This window comes from Mobula birostris, chromosome 8, assembly GCF_030028105.1.
Source record: "Mobula birostris isolate sMobBir1 chromosome 8, sMobBir1.hap1, whole genome shotgun sequence".
NCBI classification, from domain to species: Eukaryota; Metazoa; Chordata; class Chondrichthyes; order Myliobatiformes; family Myliobatidae; genus Mobula; species Mobula birostris.
Genome location: NC_092377.1, coordinates 8,518,316 through 8,539,467, shown reverse-complemented (window position 1 = coordinate 8,539,467; position 21,152 = coordinate 8,518,316). Strand labels below are relative to the sequence as shown.

The following is a 21,152-nucleotide window of genomic DNA, read 5'->3' as shown; positions in this document are numbered from 1 at the left end:
TGAAAGCCCACAATCAGCACTTTGGTCTTACTAATATTGAGCGCAAGATTGTTACTGCAACATCAGTCAACTAGCTGATATATCTCACTCCCGTACGCCCTCTCATCTCCATCTGAGATTCTGCCAACAATGGTTGTATCATCAGCAAGTGTATAGATGACACTTCAGCTGTGCCTAGCCACACAGTCATGGGTGTAGACAGAGTAGAGCAGTGGGCTAAGCGCACACCCGAGGTGCCCCAGTACTAATCATCAGCAAGGAGCAGATATTATTACCAATCTGCACAGACTGTGGTCTTCCAGTTAGGAAGTCAAGGATCCAATTGCAGAGGGTGGTACAGAGGCTCAAATTCTGTAGCTTATCAATCAGGACTGTAGGAATGATGGTGTTAAATGCTGAGCTATAGTCAACTAACAGCATCCTAACACTGGTGTTTGTATTGGTTAAGGGTGAACTGTGAAAAGTTTAAGGGGAACACAAGGGGAAACTTCTTCACTCAGAGGGTCGTGAGAGTGTGAAACGATTAGCCAGCACAAAAGGTACATGCGAGCTTGATCTCAATATTTCAGAGAAGTTTGGATAGGTACATGGATGATAGTGTTATGGAGGGCTATGGTCCTGGTGCAGTTGATGGGAGTAGGCAGTTTAAATGCTTTGGCATGGACTAGATGGGCAAAGGGTATGTTCTTGTGCTACATTTTTCTATGATTCAAAGAACGGAATGCAGAACAATGAGTTACAGTTGCAGAGAAAGTACAGTGCAGGCAGACAGTAAGGTCACAATGTCAAAATTCCATTTTATTCAACTAGGAGACAGTCCAAGAGTCTGCTAACAATGGGATAGAAGCTGTCCTTCAGCCAGGTGGTAAGTGTTTTCAGGCTTTTGTATCTTCTGCCTGATGGGGACCTCTTTTGGGGCAGGCAAGACCTGTAGAAAAAGGACGGGTTGTACTTGAATCTGAGGGGGACCAATATCCTGGCAGGGAGGTTTGCTGAGGCAATCGGAGAGAGTTTAAACTAGAATTGCTGGGGGTGGGAATCGAACTGAAGAGACGGAGGAAGGGGTGGTTGGCTCACAAATAGAGAAAGCTCAGAGACAGAGCAAGAGGGAGGATAGGCAGGTGACAGAGAAGGAATATGCTTAGAGCAATGGTTTGAGGTGTGTCCATTTTAATGCAAGAAGCATCATGAACAAAACAGATGAGCAGAGAGCATGGATCAGTACTTTGAGCTATGATGTTGTGGCCATTACGGAGACCTGGATGGCTCAGGGGCAGGAATGCTTATTTCGAGTGCCAGGCTTCAGGTGTTTCAGCAAGGACAGGGAGGGAGGCAAAAGAGGTGGGGGCATAGCACTGCTGATCAGAGATAGTGTCACGGCTGCAGAAAAGGAGGAAGTCTTGGAGGGATTGTCTACCGGGTCTCTGTGGGTGGAAATTTGAAACAGGAGGGATCAATGACTCTACTGGGTGTTTTTTATAGATCACCCAATAGTAACAGGGACGTCGAGGAACAGATAGGGAGACAAGTTCTGAAAAGGTGTAATAATAACAAGGTTGTCATGGTGGAAGATTTTAATTTCCCAAATATTGATTGGCATCTCCCTAAAGCAAGGGGTTTAGATGGGGAGGAGTTTGTTAGGTGTGTTCAGGAAGGTTTCCTGACACAATATATAGATAAGCCTACAAGAGGAGAAGCTGTACTTGATCTGGTATTGGGAAATGAACCTGGTCAGGTGTCAGGTCTCTCAGTGGGAGAGCATTCTGGAGATAGTGATCACAATTCTATCTCCTTTACTATAGCATTGAAGAGGGATAGGAACAGACAAGTTAGGAAAAAGCATTTAATTGGAGTAAAGGGAAATATGAAGCTATCGGGCAGGAACTTGGAAGCATAAATTGGGAACAGATGTTCTCAAGGAAATGAACGGCAGAAATGTCGCAAATTTTCAGAGGATATTTGAGTGGCATTCTGCATAGGTACGATCTAATGAGACAAGGAAAGGATGGTAGGATACAGGAACCATGGAGTACAAAGGCTGCTGTTAAGTCTAGTCAAGAAGAAAAGAAAAGTTTACAGAAGGTTCAAAAAACTACATAATGAAAGAGATCTAGAAGATTATAAGGCTAGCAGGAAGGAGCTTAAAAATGAAATTAGGAGAGCCAGAAGAGGCCATGAGAAGGCCTTGGTAAGCAGGATTAAGGAAAACCCCAAGGCATTCTACAAGAATGTGAAGAGCAAGAGGATAATACATGAGAGAATAGGACCAATCAAGTGTGACAGTGGAAAAGTGTGTATGGAACCGGAGGAGATAGCAGAGGTACTTAATGAATACTTTGCTTCAGTATTCACTACAGAAAAAGACCTTGGTGATTGTAGGGGTGACTTACAGTGGATTGAAAAGCTTGAGCATGTAGACATAAAGAAAGAGGATGCGCTAGAGCTTTTGGAAAGCATCAACTTGGATCAGTCTCCAGGATCGGTCGAGATGTAAAGATGCACCCCAGGCTACCGTGGAAGATGAGGGAGGAGATTGCTGTGCCTCTAGCGATGATCTTTGCATTATCAATGGGGATGGAAGAGGTTCCGGTGGATTGGAAGGTTGGCAGATTTTGTTCCTTTATTCAAGAAAGGGAGTAGAGATAGCCCAGGAAATTATAGACCAGTGAGTCTTACTTCAGTGGTTTGTATATTGATGGAAAAGATCTCAATAGGCAAGATTTATGAACATTTGGTTCATTTTGGTAGGTCAAATATAATGGCAGAATATAGTATTAATGGTAAGACTCTTGGCAGTGTGGAGGATCAGAGGGATCTTGGAGTCTGAGGTCGTAGGACACTCAAAGCTGCTGCGCAGGTGGACTCCATGGTTAAGAAGGCATACGGTGCACTAGCCTTTATCAACTGTGGGATTGAGTTTACGAGCCGAGAGGTAATGTTGAAGCTATAAAGGATGCTGGTCAGACCCCACTTGGAGTACTATGCTCAGTTCTGGTCACCTCACTACAGGAAGGATGTGGAAATCATAGAAATGGTGCAGAGGAGATTTACAAGGATGTTGCCTGGATTGGGGAGCATGCCTTATGAGAATAGGTTGAGTGAACTCGGCCTTTTGTCCTAAGAGCAGTGGAGGATGAGAGGTGACCTGATAAAGGTGTATATGATGATGAGAGGCATTGATCGTGTGGATAGTCAGAGGCTTTTTCCTAGGGCTGAAATAGCTAATGTGAGAGGGCACAGTTTTAAGGTACTTGGTAGTAGGTACAGAGGAAATGTCAGGGGTAAGTTTTTTACGCAGAGAATGGTGAGTGTGTGGAATGGGCTGCCAGTAACGGTGGTGGAGGTGAATACGATAGGGTCTTTTAAGAGACTTCTGGATAGGTACATGGAGCATAGAAAAATAGAGGGCTATGGGTAATCCTAGGTAATTTCTACAGTAAGTTCATTTTCGGCACAGTATTGTGGGCCAAGTGCCTGTATTGTGCTGTAGGGTTTCTGTGTTTCTATGATGGGATGGGGTTAAAAAGAAAATGTTGGGAGTGGGTGGGGTCCTTGATTATGCATCAATGTTTAAAGCAAATTTATTATCAAGCTACATATATGACCATAGGATATAGGGAAAGAAGTAGGCCATTTGGCCCATCAAGTCTGCTCCACCATTCAATCATGGCTGATACAATTCTTCCAGTCATCCCCACTCCCCTGCCTTCTCCCCAGACCCTTTGATGCCCTGGCTAATCAAGAACCTATCTATCTCTGCCTTAAATGCACCCAATGACTTGGCCTCCACAGCTGCTCATGGCAACAAATTCCACAGATTTACCACCCTCTGACTAAAGTAATTTCTCCACATCTTTAGTCTAAATGGATGTCCTTCAATCCTAAATTTGTGCCCTCGTTTCCTAGACTCGCCTAACATGGGAAATAGCTTTGCCATATCCAACCTGTTCAGGCCTTTTAACATTCAGAATGTTCCTATGAGATCCTCCCTCATTCTCCTGAACTCCAGGAAATACAGCCCAGGAGCTGTCAGACGTCCCTCATACAGAAACCCTTTCATTCCTGGAATTGTGCTCATGAATCTTCTCTGAATTCTCTCCAATGTCAGTATATCCTTTCTAAAATAAGGAGCCCAAAACTGCACACAATACTCCAAGTGTGGTCTCATGAGTGCCTTACAGAGCCTCAACATCACATCCCTGCTCTTATATTCTATACCTCTAGAAATGAACGCCAACATTGCATTCGCCTTCTTCACCACTGACTCAACCTGGTGGTTAACATTTAGGGTATCTTGCACAAGGACTCCCAAGTCCCTTTACATCTCTACATTTTGAATTCTCTGCCCATCTAAATAATAGTCTTCCCATTTATTTCTTCCACCAAAGAGCATGACCATACACTTTCCAACATTGTATTTCATTTGCCACTTCTTTGCCCATTCCCCTAAACTATCTAAGTCTCTCTGCAGGCTCTCTGTTTCCTCAACACTACCCGCTCCTCCACCTATCTTTGTATCTTCGGCAAATTTAGCCACAAATCCATTAATCCCATCGTCCAATCATTGACATACGTCGTAAAAGGCAGCGGTCCCAATATCGAACCCTGTGGAACTCCATTGGTAACTGGCAGCCAGCTAGGATAGGATCCCTTTATTCCCACTCTCTGGTTTCTTCCAATTAGTCAATGCTCCACCCATGCTAGTCACTCCCCTGTAATTCCACGGGGTCTTATCTTGCTAAGTAGCCTCATGTGTGGCACCTTGTCAAAGGCCTTCTGCAGTTCCAAGTTCACCACATCTACTGCATCTCCTTTGTCTACCCTGCTCATAATTTCCCCAAAAACTTGCAGTACATTTGTCAGGCAGGATCTTCCTTTCAGGAAATCATGCTGGCTTTGGCCTATCTTATCATGTGCCTCCAGGTACTCTATAATCTTATCCCTAACAATTGATTGCAACAGCTTGCTAACCACTGATGTCAGGATAACTGGTCTATAGTTTCCTTTCTGCTTCCTCCCACCCTTCTTAAATAGCAGAGTAATATTTGCAATTCTCCATTCATCCAGTACAATGCCAGAATCTATCGATTCTTGGAAGATCATTGTTAATGCCTCTGCAATCGTGCCAGCTACTTCCTTCAGAACCCAGGGTGCATTCCATCAGGTCCAAGACATTTATCCACCCTCAGACCATTAAGCTTCCTGAGCACCTTCTCATTTTGTTCCCTGCCATCTGTGTCTCTCATTACAATATCTCCAGCATCATTTTCTATTGGTTGCATATCTGCCTTCAACTCTCTTTTATCCTTTATATACTTAAAAGATTTTAGTATCTTCTTTGATATTAGTCACCAGTTTCCTTTCATAATTCATCTTTTCCTTCCTAATGACCTTCTTAGTTTCCTTCTGCAAGTTTTTAAAAGATTCCCAATCCTCTATCTTCCCACTTATTTTGGTTACCCTCTCTTTTGCTTTTACTTTGGCTCTGACTTCACTTGTCAGCTACAGTAGTGACCCTCTTCCATTCAAAAATTTCTTCTTATTTGGAATATATCTGTCTTGCACTTCCCTCATTTTTCGCAGAAACTCCAGTTATTGTTGCTCTGCTGACCTTCCTACTAGTGTCCCTTTCCAGTCAATTTGTAATTTCCTTTATTCCACTGAAATACTGACACATTGGAATTTGGTTTCTCCTCAAATTTCAAAGTGAACTCGATCATATTGTGATCTCTGTTCCTTAAGGGTTCCTTAACCTTAAGCTCTCTTATCACCTCCGAATCATTGCACAACACCCAATCCAGCACAGCTGATCCCCTAGTAGGCTCAACAACAAGCTGTTCTAAAAAGCCATCCCTTAGACATTCTACAAATACTCGCCCTTGAAGTCCAGTACTGGCCTGGTTTTCCCAATCCACTTTCATGTTAAAATCTCCAACAATTATCATGACATTGCCATTCTGACACGCCTTTTCTATCTCCTGGTGTAATTTATAATCCACATCCCAAATGCTGTTTAGCTGCCATTAGGGTCCTTTTACCCTTGCCATTTCTTGACTCAACCCATAGAGACTCTACACCTTCCGATCCTATGTCATCCCTTTGTAATGATTTAATATTATTTCTTATACACAGAGCCACACCACCCCCTCTGCCTACTAACCTATCTTTCCGATACACTGTATATCCTTTGATGTTCAACTCCCAATAGCAGCCATTCTTTAGCCAAGTTTCAGAGATGGCTACAACGACATACTTGCCCAATTTGTAGCTGAATTTCAAGATCATCACCACATTTCAAGATGTCACCAAATGCTACTCTGAGATTCATTTTCTTACGGGCATTCACAGTAGAACAAAGAAATACAATCGAGTCAATGAAAACCTACGCACAAAGACTGACAAGCAGCCAGTGTTCAAAAGAAGACAAACTGTGCAAATACAAAAAAAAAATAATAATAGCAACAAATAAATGAATAAATAACCTGCTGGCTGCTTTACCATGTAGACGAGAAGTTGAGACGGTGTTCTTTGGATTAAAATAGCTTTGATTCTTATGGAGCTAATTAAGACCCTATAATTTAAATGCTCTTCTTACTGAGGACTTACATGTTCTTCCACTGCTGGACTTTGGAGCCCCATCACCTTCCCGGAACACAGGGACCACTGAAATATCATAAGGCGTATCAGGATGCAGACTCTTGAGGACTGTATGGTGTGTGTTTCCTGAGACCATGACCTGTCAATAAAAATCCAAAACATCTCATTATCTGGCAATCCTTTGAGATGGATTACAATATCACCCTGGTAAAGATATTGGTGATATCGGTAAAGATAGTGAGCACGTGGCCAAGTGGTTAAGGCATTGGACGAGCTACCTGAAGGTCATGAGTTCGAGCCCCAGCCGAGGCAACGTGTTGTGTCCTTGAGCAAGACACTTAATCACACATTGCTCTGCGACAACACTGGTGCCAAGCTGTATGGGTCCTAATGCCCTTCCCTTGGACAACATTGGTGTCATGGAGAGGAGACTTGCAGCATGGGCAACTGCTGGTCTTCCACACAACCTTGCCCAGGCCTGTGCCCTGGAAAGTGAAGACTTTCCAGGCGCAGATCCATGGTCTCACAAGACTAACGGATGCCTTTATTATTATTATTAAAGATATTGGTTCAATAATCTGATGGTCTGGACTGAGCATCTACTTGAACACAAGTTCAAATACCACAATGAATTATTTCACAACCACTTAAAACTAAAATCTGGTGGACTGCTGGAGACCAGAGGTTTTCTCCAGAGGTTGGTATTGGGACTTCTGCTTCTCACAGAATATGTCAATGACTTGGGTGGTGGAATTGATGGCCTTATAGCCAGGTTTGTGGACGATACTAAGTTAAGTAGAGGGACAGGTAGTTTTGAGGAAGAAGGACCAAGACAGATTAGGAGATTGGGCAAAGAAATGGAAGGTAGTGTGGGGAAGGAATAAAGGCATAGGGTATTTTCTAAACAGGGGGGAAATTCAGAAATCAGAAGTGCAAAGGGACTTGGGGGTCCTTGTGTGAGATTCCCGAAAGGTTTACTTGCAGATTGAGTTGGTGGTGAGGAAGGCAAATGCAATGTTGGTATTCATTTCGAGATGGCTAAAATATAAAAGGAAGGATGTAATGTTGAGACTTTATAAGGCATTGGTCAGACTGTACTTGGAGTATTATGAGCAGTTTTAGGCCCCTTATCTGAGAAAATATGTGCTAGAATTAGAGAGAGTACAGAGGAGGATCACAAGAATGATTCGGAATTAAGGGATAATATACGAGGAGCACTTAATGGCCCTGGACTTGCTGGAGTTTAGAAGAATGAAGGGGGATCTCATTGAAACCTATCAAATATTGAATGGTCTAGATAGAGTGGATGTGGAGAGGATGTTTCCTATCATGGGGGAGTCTAGGACTAGAGGGCATAGCCTCAGAATACAGGAGGAGTGTGGTGCCAATATATATATATATATATATATATATATATATACATACACACACACACACACATATATAAGGTTCTTGATTAGTAAGGGCATCAAATATTATGGGGAAAAGGCAAGAGAATGTGCTTCTGAGGGATAACAAATTAGCTATGATAGAATGGTGGACCAGACTCAATGGGCCAAATGGCTTAATTCTGCTCCTATGTCTTAAGGTCTTATGATGTAAAAATGGAAATTAGAAGGTTGTGTCAGTAAAATTGATCATGTTAGTGTCATATTATCATCAGGCATCCCAAACAGCTCACTAAAGTGTTTTGGAAAGAACCCCATCGTTATGTAGTAGCAGTGTGGTCACTCAAGTAAAGTATGACATTCTCCTGAGGGGTTGTCTATGGTGGGTCCTCAGTTGGCTGTAGAAGCTGATCCGAGATCCACAAATTCAGCTGCAATGTGGGCACAAGTAAGTGATTAGTGGTCGGGTCTTTTGGTTGTTCAGTCTCTCCTTTTGCAGCTGCTGCTTGTTCTCTGCAGTAAAGCGGAGGTCACTCTCACGCAGTGCAGCTCCCGCTCAAACAGATTTCCTCCAAGCGTATGCATTGAGTACAATATCTTCCCAGTTTTTACAGGTCATGTTGAATTTCTTCAGGCTGATTTTGATGTTATCTTTGAGCCACTTCTTTTCTCCTGTACAGACTCGATGACCTTTCTTCAACTGGGAGTGACGGATTTCTTTAGCGAGACGTGCGTTAGGCATCTGGCTGACATGACCTATCCATCGACGTTGGTTTTGTTTTATCATGGTGGAGATGCTCTTCATGTTGGTCTCATCCAGTATGCTTGTGTTAGTGCATCTTTCCTTCCAGCTGATCCTCAAAATCTTTCATCAGATTCTTTGGTGTTATTTTTCCAGGGCTTTCAGGTGTCTGCTGCAAGTGGTCCATGATTCAGCTCCATACAGCAATGCAGCAAGATTGGCTGCCCTATACACCAAAAGGTTTGCTTGTAGCTGTTAGGTCACAGTCTTCAAATGTAACTCCTGTCATCTTGCTTCATTCTTAATTACTCTCTAAGGCAACGCTGCTTAGCAACTAGCTCCATTGTTCAGAATCAAAATTAAATACCAGCCTCTCCAGCAATAGGTGCAGAGCCTTTCTGATAGAAAAGAGCTTTCAAATAAAGTAAACAAATAAAGCAAGGTGGCAGATCAAATGCAGTTGGGAACAGGAAAGGGCCTGCATTCAACATTCAGGAGGTTCAGGATTGTTTCATGTCATTACCAGTACTCAAGTGTAAAGGAGAACGAAATAATTGTAACTCCAGGATATTTTGGAAAAAATTTGAGGTTTAGATCCTTGTCAGAAAGGTGTAATAGCAAACATTTATAATATAATTATGAAAATACATCCAGACGTATCTAATATAGTTAAAACCGATTGGGAAAGGGAACTTAAGATTACTTTACCTAGTGAAAAATGGGAAAAAATTCTTCAATTAGTTAATTCATCCTCTATATGTGCTAAACATGTGTTGATACAGTTTTAAAGTAGTGCATAAGGCTCATATGTCCAAGGATAAATTAGCTCATTATTACTCTCATGTGTGGGCACGTGGCCAAGTGGTTAAGGCATTGGACTAGCTACCTGAAGGTTGTGAGTTCGAGTCCCAGTCAAGGCAGCGTGTTGTGTCTTTGAGCAAGGCATTTAATCACACATTGCTCTGCGACGACACCGTTGCCAAGCTGTATGGGTCCTAATGCCCTTCCCTTGGACAGCATCAGTGTCGTGGAGAGGGGAAACATGCAGCATGGACAACTGCTGGTCTTTCATATAACCTTACCCAGGCCTGCGCCCTGGAGAGGGAAGACTTTTCAGGCGCAGATCCATGGTCTCGCATCACTAACGGATGCCTTTATTTTTATTATTACTCTCATATAAATCCTATATGTGATAGATGTCATTCCGAGATATTTTCTTTAACTCACATGTTTTGGTCATGTCCTCTTTTAAAAAAATACTGGAAAGATACCTTTAATATTATTTCAACTGTTTTGAGTATTGATTTACAACCCCACCCTATTACTGCAATTTTTGGTTTACCGATGATAGAACCAAATCTTTTAATATCTTCAGCTTGTCGGATGATTGCATTCCTTACACTAAAGGCCAGAAGATCCATTTTGCTGAATTGGAAAGAGATCAATCCCCCACCACATTTCACTGGTTCTCTCAAACTATGTTGTGTTTAAATTTAGAAAAAAATAGAAGTGTTATTTATGATCCCTCTATTAAACTTGAAAAGATTTGGAGGCCATTTATTCAATACTTCCATATGATGTAATTTGACCTTTTCCAAACTTCTATTTCTTGTTAGTTCATGTTGAGAGGAGTGGAGTCAACAACACTAATAGTTCCTTTTTTTAATATATTTCACAACAGCCCATGTCTTTTTCTTTTCTGTAGTTTAGTTGGTCTATTTTGTAGATTAGGTTTTTTTGGGGTATATATATTTTTTTCCTTTTTCATGTTAATTTTCTATGTATAATATTTGTATCCTGTAAGATTGGATGTTAATATCCATGTATTAACTGGGTTTATACTTATATATAGTTACAACAATATAATCCCAATAACTTTGTATGATTACTATGTTATGTTAATCTTTATCATTATGATACTAATAAAAAGATTGAAAAAGAAAGAATTGTTACTCCAAAAACACAATAAGATAAAAACACAATAAAAAAAATACAATCATAAACGTAATTCCTCTGATCGCATGCAGTGTGCTGTCTGTTGTCCCATGAGTTGTAACAGGGTTGCAAATTACACAAACCAGGGTTTGGGGTGGGATGCTGTCTCACTCCCTCGGTTTGACAGGACCAGAGTGTGTCTTCCCCAGGCTTATGCAGCCAAGGAAGCCAGTGGGGTTTCACTTTCATGTAACACAAAAGGATTTTTTGACTGTTTATTTAGAGATACAGCAGAGTAACAAGCCCTTCCAGCCCAATGAGCCTGTGCTGCCCAATTACACCATGTGACCAATTAACCTACTAATCCTGCACGTCCCTGGAATGTGTGAGGAAGACCACGTGGTCACGGGGAGACTGTAAAATCTCCTCACAGACTGCAACGGGAATTGAACCTGGGTCACTGGTGCTGTAATAGCGTTAACGTTAACTGTAATGCTACTTGTGCCACCCATAGCTTCTTTCATACTACACAGTAAGTTCCTTCGATCTTACCTTTGTGAATCAAAACCTGTGGGGCATAATTTCTCTTCAAGATTCAAAAAACTTTATTGTCATTCTAACCGTACATCAGCTCTGCAGGGCAGAATGAGACAGCGTTTCCCAGGAGCAGTGTAATCATAACATAACAAACGCAACACTAAATAATAAACATAACAATAGTAAAACACAACAGCCATGTGTCAGTTGAAATCAAGTTATAAGTGTCCAGTGCAAGTTAAAAGTGTCCAAAGCAGAGTCAGGTAGAGCAGCTATGTAGCAGTCTGAGTGCCTGTGGGAGGAAGCTGTTTAGTAGCCTTGTGGTTTTAGTTTTGATGCTGCTGTAACATTTGCCTGATGGCAGAAGAACAAACAGTTCATGAAGAGAGTGTGAGGGGTCTTTAATGATGTACCATATCTTCTGGAGGCATCCACTCTGAATTCCAACTAGCCTGGCTGCAGTCTAATGAGGTCTAGAGGAGCAGGTGGGCAAGAGCTGGATAAACACAAAGTCTGCAGATGCTGCAAATCCAAATCAACACACACAAAATGCTGGAGGAACTCAGGCACCGATATGAACACTGCCTGAATATATTTCCTAACCAGAGAACTGGTGTTGATATGGCCTGAATGTAGCACTCTGTCTGAACCCAACACTTAAAACTATTTCAAAAGAATATAACATTTTTAAGTTTCTGTCACCTTAGCATTAATTACCTGGGGAAGCCTGTGCTGTCAGTGTAATGTTGACTTAATTCACATATGCCGTGGACAGTAGTGCGCTATTTCTCATTGTTTACTGCTTTATTTCTTTGCAACTCTCAATTATTGGCACAAGGGTAGGCTTTAGCCGCAAGTAGAAACCTCAACGGCAATTTCTATTCCGCTGATATTAGACATCCTTGCTCCAACCCAATTGTTTTTTAAATTAACACAATGTTGCTGGTGGTGCGCCTTCAGTCAACTTAACCCTGACTTCTAAATTCTCTCCGAAACCCTGATCAAAACACACACAAAATGCTGGAGCCAACTGAGCAGCTCAGGCTTCCCTGGAGGGGAAGACACAGTCAATGTTTTGGGCCAAGACTCTTCATCAGTACCAGAAAGGAAAGAGGGCAGAAGCCTGAATGAGTAGGCTGGGGGAGGGGAAGGAGGACAGAAGGTGAAGTCAGATTGGTGGAGGAGGGGTATGAAGTAAGAAGCTGGGAGGTGATAAGTGGAAAAGGTAAAAGGCTGAAGAAGAAGGAATCTGACAGGAGTAGAGAATTGGATCATGAAAGGAAAGGAGGAAGGGCACCGGGGAAGGTGACAGGCATCTGGTTAGAAGAGAAGAGGTAAAAGTCGAGGCAGAGTGGGAAATGGAAGTAAAGGAAAGGGGAAGGGGGAAAAATACTAAGAAATCGATATTCACGTCATCAGGTCAGAGGCTACCCAGACGGAATATGAAGTGTTGCCCATCCAGCCTGAGAGTAGCCTTATCAGGGCAGAAGAAGACACCATGGACTGACATGTCTGGATGGGAATGGAGATTGGAATTAAAATGGCTGGCCACCAGGAAATCTTGCTGGTTGCAAACAGAGCAAAAATCCCCTAACCTACATCAGGTCTCACCAATGTAGAGGAGGTTGCATCGGAAGCACTGGATATAGAAGGTGACTCCAACAGACTCGCAGGTGGAGTTTTGCCTCACTCAGAAGAACTGATTGGGCCCTGAATAGAGGTGAGGGAGGAGGTGAATGGGCAAGTGTAGCACTTCTTCGACCTGCAGGGATAAGAGCTAGGTGGGAGATTAGTGGGGAAGGACAAGTGGACAAGAGAATCACAGACAGAGCAATCCCTGTGGAAAGTGGGGAGAGAGGAAGAGAGGTAAAACTTCTCTGCTCCTACATATTTTCCTTCTCCTTCAGGGCAACCCCTAAAAATGACCATTTTCCCACATTTTAATCGCCTCCCCAAAAACTCTAAGTCTCTCCACATCAATAGGGTGCTGGATCTCTATTCTTTGGGGCATAAAAGAATGAGGGTGATCTCTAAAAAAAAACATGAGATCCTCAGGGGTACAGTAGAGTAGACGTTGTGATCTGTCCACTAGTGAGAAGGTCTCAGACAAGGAGACATGGCTGTAACAAATAGGGACTGTCATTTTAAAACTGAAGTGTGTAGGGACGTCTGGTGAATCTCAGGAAGTCTCTACCCCAGAGGCTGGGGGTATTTCACGAGGAGGTAGAAACATCTTTGCAAGATGAGGAAACGGATAATTTCACTCAGCTTCACTTGCCTCATCATTGGGGTGTCCCTGCAACCTGCAGACTCACTTCCAAAGAATCTTCATCTCATGTTGTTGATATTTATTGCTTGCTTATTTATTATTATTATTTCTTTCTTTCTGTGTGTGTTTCCACACTGGTTGAACGCCCAGTTTAGTGTGATCTTTCATTGATTCTATTATTGATTTATTGAGTATGTCTGCAAAAAATTAATCTCAGGGTTGTATAAGGTGATATGTGTACTTTGGTAATAAATTTACTTTGAATATATTTTTGTAGGGGAAACAATAGTGAGGGCTACTATGTGATAAATAGGGAGTAGATAGAACTAGTAAGTAGTCCTGATGAAGGGTTTTGGCACAAAATGTCAACTGTTTATTCCTTTCCATAGATGCTGACTGATCTACTGAGTTCCCTCAGCATTTTGTAAGTGTTCCTCCAGATTTCCAGCATCTGCAGAATCTCTTGTGTTCAATAAAGAGGAATGTGGATTTTGGAACCGCAGTCGAAGGCTAGAAGTGGAGAAATGGAATGTAGCAGCAACGACTCCCAAGAACACAGAACATTGAACACTACAATACAGTACAGGCCCTTCTGTCAGAAATACTGTGCCAAACTTTTAACCTAATCTAACCCTTCCCTCCCACCTAGCCCTCAATTTTTCTATTATCCATATGCCTAACTAAGAGTTTCTTAAATCCCCCTAATGCATCTGCCTCTACCACCACCCCTGGCAGGGCATTCCATGGACCCACCTCTCTCTGTATAAAAAAAACTTACCTCTGACATTCCCCACCCCCCCCATATGCTTCTTCAATAAACTTAAAATTATGCCTCCTAGTATTAGCCATTTCCACCCTAGGAAAAAGCCTCTGGCTGTCCACTTGATCTATGCCTCTGATCAACCTTCATCAAGTCACCTCTCATCCTACTTCGGTCTAAAGAGAAAAGCCCTGGCTCACTTTATCTGTCCTTATAAGACATGTCCACGTTTCATTAACTTCTTAAATTATGTTTTAGCATGCACCCACTGTTGTAATGGAAAATTGGATTTGCTGTTAGACCTAGTCTTTTACTAAATTAAGTCTTTCTAAAAACAAAGTTCATCAACTGAGACTGTAAAAGCTGTACCAAATTCACGCTCGGGTAGATCAGATTTTGCTGTTCTCCTGGTGTGCAACAGTGTTTGAATATATTGCCCTCTATTTTGAACACCAACTCCGTGTAATCGTTTAGCTTGCTCCCACAAAGAACTGGCACAGAAGAGATGTTTACAGAAAGTAGTGGATACAGCCCAGACCATGACAAAAAAAAAGCCCTCCCCACCATTGAATACATCTATATGGAGCGCAGTCATCAGAAAGTAACATCCGTCATCGAGGACCCCTACCACCCAGGCCAGGCTCTCTTGTAGCTGCTGCCATCAGGACCCATAGGACACCCACCGCCAGGTTTAGGAACAATTATTACCTTTCAACCATCAAGCTCTTGAACCAAATGGGATAACTTCACTCACACCAAACGAACTGTTCCCACAGCCTCTGGATTCACTTTCAAGGATTTGACAACTCATGTTCTCGATATTTATTGCTTATATATATTTTTTTTCATTTTGTATTTGCACAGCTTGCTGTTTTTGCACATTGTTTGCTGTATGTAGTTTCTCACTGATTCTGTTGTACTTCTTTGTATTTACTGTGAATGCCCACAAGAAAGTGAATCTCAGGGTAGTATGGGATGACTACTCATAATCATCACATGCTCTATGTTCTTGCAAGTCGTCACTGCTGCATTCCATAACTCCACGTCTAGGCTTTGACTGCAGTTCCAAAATCCACATTTCTATTTCCCGTACACAAGAGATTCTGCAGATGTTGGAAATCCAGAGGAACACATGCAGAATTTGGCTTGAACTTTGAAAAGTACATTGAGATTAGACCCACAGCAGATCACCCATGACAAGATGAAACAGTGAGGCAGGCTTGTTGAGCCCAATGGCCTGCTCTTAGCTTTGCATTTTTGCACACATTCCTTGGGACGTTGTTGCGTAACTACAAGCTGCTGTTGTTGGCTCCCACTGCACCAAATCTCAGGTAACACTGGCTTTCGTTCAAGAGCAAATGCAGGAAAACTCACCTCTTCCTCATTTCCAGGCCCTGTGGATGGAACGTAACGAATCTTGTAGCGTCGTACGACACCTTCGGCGGGATCCCAGCTCACAGTCAGTGAACTAGTTGTTGGGTTGTACACCCTTAGATTGCGGACTGAAGCAAGCGGCTCTGGAAGACAATAAGCAGATAGCTCTATTAAATGCTGTCTCAGTGGTCACCAGGCAGGCTCAACTCCTGATCAGTTAGCACATTTTCCAAACCCAACTTCACCCTCTGAATCAGGTTTTTTTTACCACTGAGTTCATGGTCTTCTGCTGCTGTAGACCATCTACTTCAAGGTTTGAGATGCTCTTCTGCACACCACTGTTGTAACACATAGTTATCTAAGTTATTGTCACCTTCCTGTCAGCTAGAACCAGTCTGTCTGTTTCCCTCTGACCTCCCTCATTAATAAGGAGTTGTTCGCCATAGAACTGAAACATTAGACATTTTTTGTTGCTCACCATATTCTCTGTAAACTCTAGTTTTGTATGAAAGTTCAGGAGATCAGCAGTTTCTGAGACATTCAGACCACCCCGTCAAACCACCAACAACCATTCCATGGTCAAAGTCACTTGGATTACATTTCTTCTCCATTTCGATGTTTGGTCTGAACAACAACTGAACCTCTAGACCATGTCTGCATGCTTTTATGCATTGAGTTGTTGTCACATGATTGGCTGATTAGATATTTGTCATTCCACTTTTTAAGAAGAGAAGGAGATAATAGACAAGACATTATAGGCCAGATAGTCCGACCTCAGTGGTTGGGAAGATGTTGGAATCCATTATTAAGGACGAGGTTTTGGGGTACTTGGAGGCACGTGGTAAAAATGGGCCAAAGTCAGTATGTCTCACTTAAGGAGAAATCTTGCCTGACAAATCTGTTGGAATTATTTGAGAAAATAACAGGCTGAGGGTAGCAGATGCCAACAGAATCAACAAACTCATTCATAAGGCCAGTGATGTTGTGGGGATGGAACTGGACTGTCTGATGGTACTGTCTGAAAAGAGGATGCTGTCCAAGTTGCATACCATCTTGGACAATGTCTCCCATCCACTACATAATGTACTGGTTGGGCACAGGAGTACATTCAGCCAGAGACTCATTCCACCGAGATGCAACACAGAGCGTCATAGGAAGTCATTCCTACCTGTGGCCATCAAACTTTACAACTCCTCCCTTGGAGGGTCAGACACCCTGAGCCAATAGGCTGATCCTGGAATTATTTCCTGGCATAATTCACATAATATTATTTAATTTTTTATGGTTTTATATTGCTATATTTATACTCTATTCTTGGTTGGTGCAACTGTAACGAAACCCAATTTCTCTCGGGATCAATAAAGTATGACTATGAGAGTCAGTGAATGTTGTTTACCTAGATTTTCTAAAGGCCTTTGAAAAGGTGCCACAAGGTTGCTTAGCAAGGTAGGAGCCCATGGTATTATAGGAAAGATGCTAGCATGGATAGAACATCAGCTGATTGGCAGGAGGCAAAGAATGGGGAATAAAAGGAGCTTTTTCTGATTGGCTGCCAGCAACTAGTGGTGTTCTACAGGGGTCACTATTGGGCCCAATTCTTTTCACATTTTTGTCAATGATTTGAATGATGGAATTGATGGCTTTGTGGCCAAGTTTGCAGATGATATGAAAATGGGTAGAGGGGCAGGTAGTGTTGAGGAAGCAGAGTGCGTGCAGAAAGACTTAGACAGATTAGGAGAATGGGTTAAGAAGTGCCAGATGGAATACAGTGTCGGGAAATGCACAGTCCTTCACCTGCTAGAAGGAACAAAGGGATAGACTATTTTATAAATAGGGAGAAAATTCAGAAATCTGAGTTGGATAGGGACTTGGGAATCCTCATACAGGATTCCCTCAATGTTAATTTACATGCTGAGTAAGGAAAACAAATGCAAAGTTAGCATTCATTTCAAGAGGACTAGAATATAAGAGCAAGAATGTAATGCTAAGGCTTTATAAGGCAATGTTCCCGCTAAGGTGTACATGTGTGTACATTTTTAGCTATTAGCACACAAATGAATTTAAACTGCACACGAAAGGTTGTCACCCGCTTCCTTGTCGGCATGTTAAGTATATTTCATGACGGTACACAATCACATTTCCTTTTCCAATTTCTGATGCAGACAGTGTTGGCATTGGGGATTTTGCAATGATTTGTCTTCAGATTTTGGAACTGGCTTATTTATACTGCTTTATTGAAGAAATTATTCAGTGCACACGTTGCTGTCACTGGGCAAAAAACTGCACAGCACAAGATTTTTCTGCAAACTGGTCATTACAAATTTAAGGGAACATTGTTGGCCAGACTGTATTTGGAGTACTGTGAGTAGTTTTAGGACCATATCTAAGAAAGGACGTGTTGGGATTGAAAAGGGTCCAGAGGTCCAGAGGAGGTTCATAAGAATGATCCCAAGGAATGAAAGTGTTAATGTATAAGGAGCATTTCTGCATACGCATTATGGCCTGTACTCACTGGAACTTAGAAGAATAATGGAAGATCTCATTGAAACCTATTGAATTTTGATAGGCCTAGCCAGCGTAGATGTGAAAAGTGTGCTTCCAGTGATGAAGTTGCGGAATTCTTTTCCACAGATTGCTGTGCAGGCCAAGTCACTGAAGCATGGGTTGATTAATGAGGGCATCAAATTTACATGGAGAAGGCAGGAGAATGGGATTGAGGGAGTAATAAATCAGCCATGATGGAATGGTGGAGCAGACTGATAGACTGAATCACCTAATACTGCTCCTGTCTTATGGTCTTATGTTTTTTTTTAAGGTCGTGATACCGTTGAGGAATGTTGTTTCTTTCCTCTCTGAAAGCAACCGAGCGGCAAGCGAGAGATTTCAAAGCCTTTTCCACAATAATCCCTGAATCCCTTTCCCAATCAGTTCACTCAACCACTGAACTTTTCAAAGTACATTCTGTTTTTCTTCTATTTTCCTTCTTGCTCCCAAGCCAATCAGTTCTGCATTTTTCAAACAAATTATTTTCTTGTTGTCTCTTTGAAGGAGGTTGAGATGTTCAGGCCAAATTACTAATTGTATGATGGATTTCCACCCTGTTGGAAGTATATTTCAACAGTTCCAAACTCAGTGCGCTGGCGGACAATAGAGAAAGGGGAATTGTATTTTGCTAGCCCACTTTGAACTAAAAGCTAAAACAGACATTTTTGGAAACACTCAACAGGTCCAAACCAAATTGAATGGGTTACATTAACATTGGGTTAAAGGTAAATTGACACATTGGTTTATTCTGGGCACAAGTACCAAGGTACAATGAAATTTATCTCGCATGCATTCCATACAGATAATGTCATTCCACCGTACATTGATGTAGCACAAGGGAAAACAATAACAGAATGCAGAATAAAGTGAACAAAAACAGCTGCAGAAGGTTGTAGACCTGGCCCGTTCCATCATGGCAAGAACATTCTCTACCATCAGAATATCTTCAAAAGGCAGCCCCTCAAAAAGGCAGCATCCATCATCAATAGAGACATGCCCTCTTCTCTTTACTACCTCAGAGGAGGTTTCTTAAGGTTGTTATAGCCAGGGCTGGTAGTGGGGATAAGCTCCCACTACCTCTGAATGCTTCTAATGATGTGCGTCTGATATAGCCTCTGACAACCAAGTCCAGCTCCTGGCCTTCGTATGCAGCTTAGCTACTAAGCCCAGTGAAAGTTTTGACTGACAGGAAAATGGGCAAAGGTGGGTTACTAGCACCTTAAAAACCACTTGCTTTTGGCAGATGGGCTCGTCAGCTGTGGTTGGCAGCTCTTCTAGGTGAAGGAAAATTCTGATCTCAAACCTCTGCTGCCTTGTGGCTACCCACTCACGGGGAAGGCTTCGGGAGTAAACCACAAGGAAAAATCTGGAGCTGGAGTCCCAAAGGCAGTCCTTCATTGAGTTCAACGCTGACTGGCGACTCCTGTGATGCCTTTGGTGCCGAACTGTATCGGTCTCTGCCGTTCCTTTGGGTTCATCAGATGCGTGGAGAGCGGGAGCTTGCTACATGGGTAACAGCTTGCTCTCCACATCATACTGCCCTGGCTTGCTTATCGTGTAGACTGCTGGGACACATCCACAGTCAACCCCAGCCAACGGAAAGCCTCAGCATAGGGGAGGAGATGGGGGAAAGTGAAGACACACACTCAGCATTTTAGGAACACCTCATCAGACATCAGAACGGACATGAACCCATCAACACTTCCTCACAATTTTGCTCTATTTTTGCACTACTTATTTATTTTCATATTTCTTACTGTAACTTACAGCATTTTTATTCACTACATTATACCGCTACTACAAAGAGACATGATATATGTCAGGGATAATAAAGCTGATTCTGATTCCATTGTTAGGGGCATTTAGAGCATCTTTTGGGCTATTATGTGAGGCCAAGAGTCTAGAAATGATTACCAAGGCTAACAAAGAGGTGGAGCAGGACTGGCAGCTTGTACGGCTTCCATGTCTAGGCCGCCCTACCAAGCAGTGTAACTGCAGGAGAGTCATGGACACAGCCTAGCGTGACACGGAAACCAGCCTCCCCTATACTTGTCACCGCCTCAGTAAAACAGCTGGCATAATCAACAACCACACCCACCCCCAAGATGCTCTCTTCTCCCATCTCCCATCAGGCTGAAGATACAAAAGTCTCAGAGCATGGAACACCAGGCTTTTAAGCTTTAATACACTGTTATAAGATTATTGAATGGTTCCCTAGAAGATTAACTTCGACTTCAAATCTACCTCATAATGATCTTGCATCTAATTGCTCTACATTTCTCTGTAACTGTGACACTTTATTCTGCATTCTGTTATTGCTTTATTTTCTTGTACTACCTCAATGCAGTGCTATAATGAACTGATTGTTATAAAAGGAATGAAAGATGTTTTTGACTGTAATCAATGCATGACAATAATAAATTAGTTGACCATGTCATTCAGAATTCATTCATTTAGAGATACAGCATGGAGTAGGCGATTCCAAACCTTCCAGCAACCCACCAATTTAGCCACAGCCTAACCATGGAACAATTTACCATGACCAATTAGCCTACCAACTGGTATGCCCTTGCACTGTGGGAGGAAACCCACGCATTCCACCGGGAGGACGTACGGACTCTTCACAGACAATGCCAGGATTGAACTCCGAAGTCCACCACCCCGACCTGTAATGGCATCACGCTCACCGCTACTCTACTGCAATGCTCCACAATCACAATTAAAACGTTAACAAAAACAGAACGGGACATCAAACCTACTTGTTCTGCCATTGCCAGTTATCTGTCCCCCATCTCCGGTTCTGGAAACTGACACAACTCTGATTAAGTACGGTGTATCGGGATCCAGCTTCTGCAACACCACACTGTTCATTCTTGAGCCCACTGTGACCTTGAAGGAAAAAAAGCATTTTGTTAAGTAATAGGTGGACAGAACCAGATAAAGATTTGCATTTCCAGAGCATCAATCCTTTCCCTATTGATATAAACCTATAAGGCATTTATTTAT

At 42.3% G+C, this 21,152-nt stretch overlaps 1 protein-coding gene across 3 annotated transcripts in view; it reads right to left on the bottom strand.

The window, feature by feature from the left end:
• col12a1a (collagen, type XII, alpha 1a) overlaps window positions 1–21,152 on the bottom strand; it is a 393,755-nt gene that overhangs the window by 187,320 nt on the left and 185,283 nt on the right. For all 3 annotated transcript variants that reach the window (XM_072264772.1, XM_072264773.1, XM_072264774.1), the window contains 3 exons: window positions 20,906–21,035; window positions 15,603–15,745; window positions 6,607–6,736 (listed from right to left, as the gene is read on the bottom strand). In XM_072264772.1, the coding sequence (XP_072120873.1) occupies window positions 6,607–6,736; window positions 15,603–15,745; window positions 20,906–21,035 (403 nt within the window). The remainder of the gene's footprint in view (window positions 1–6,606; window positions 6,737–15,602; window positions 15,746–20,905; window positions 21,036–21,152) is intronic.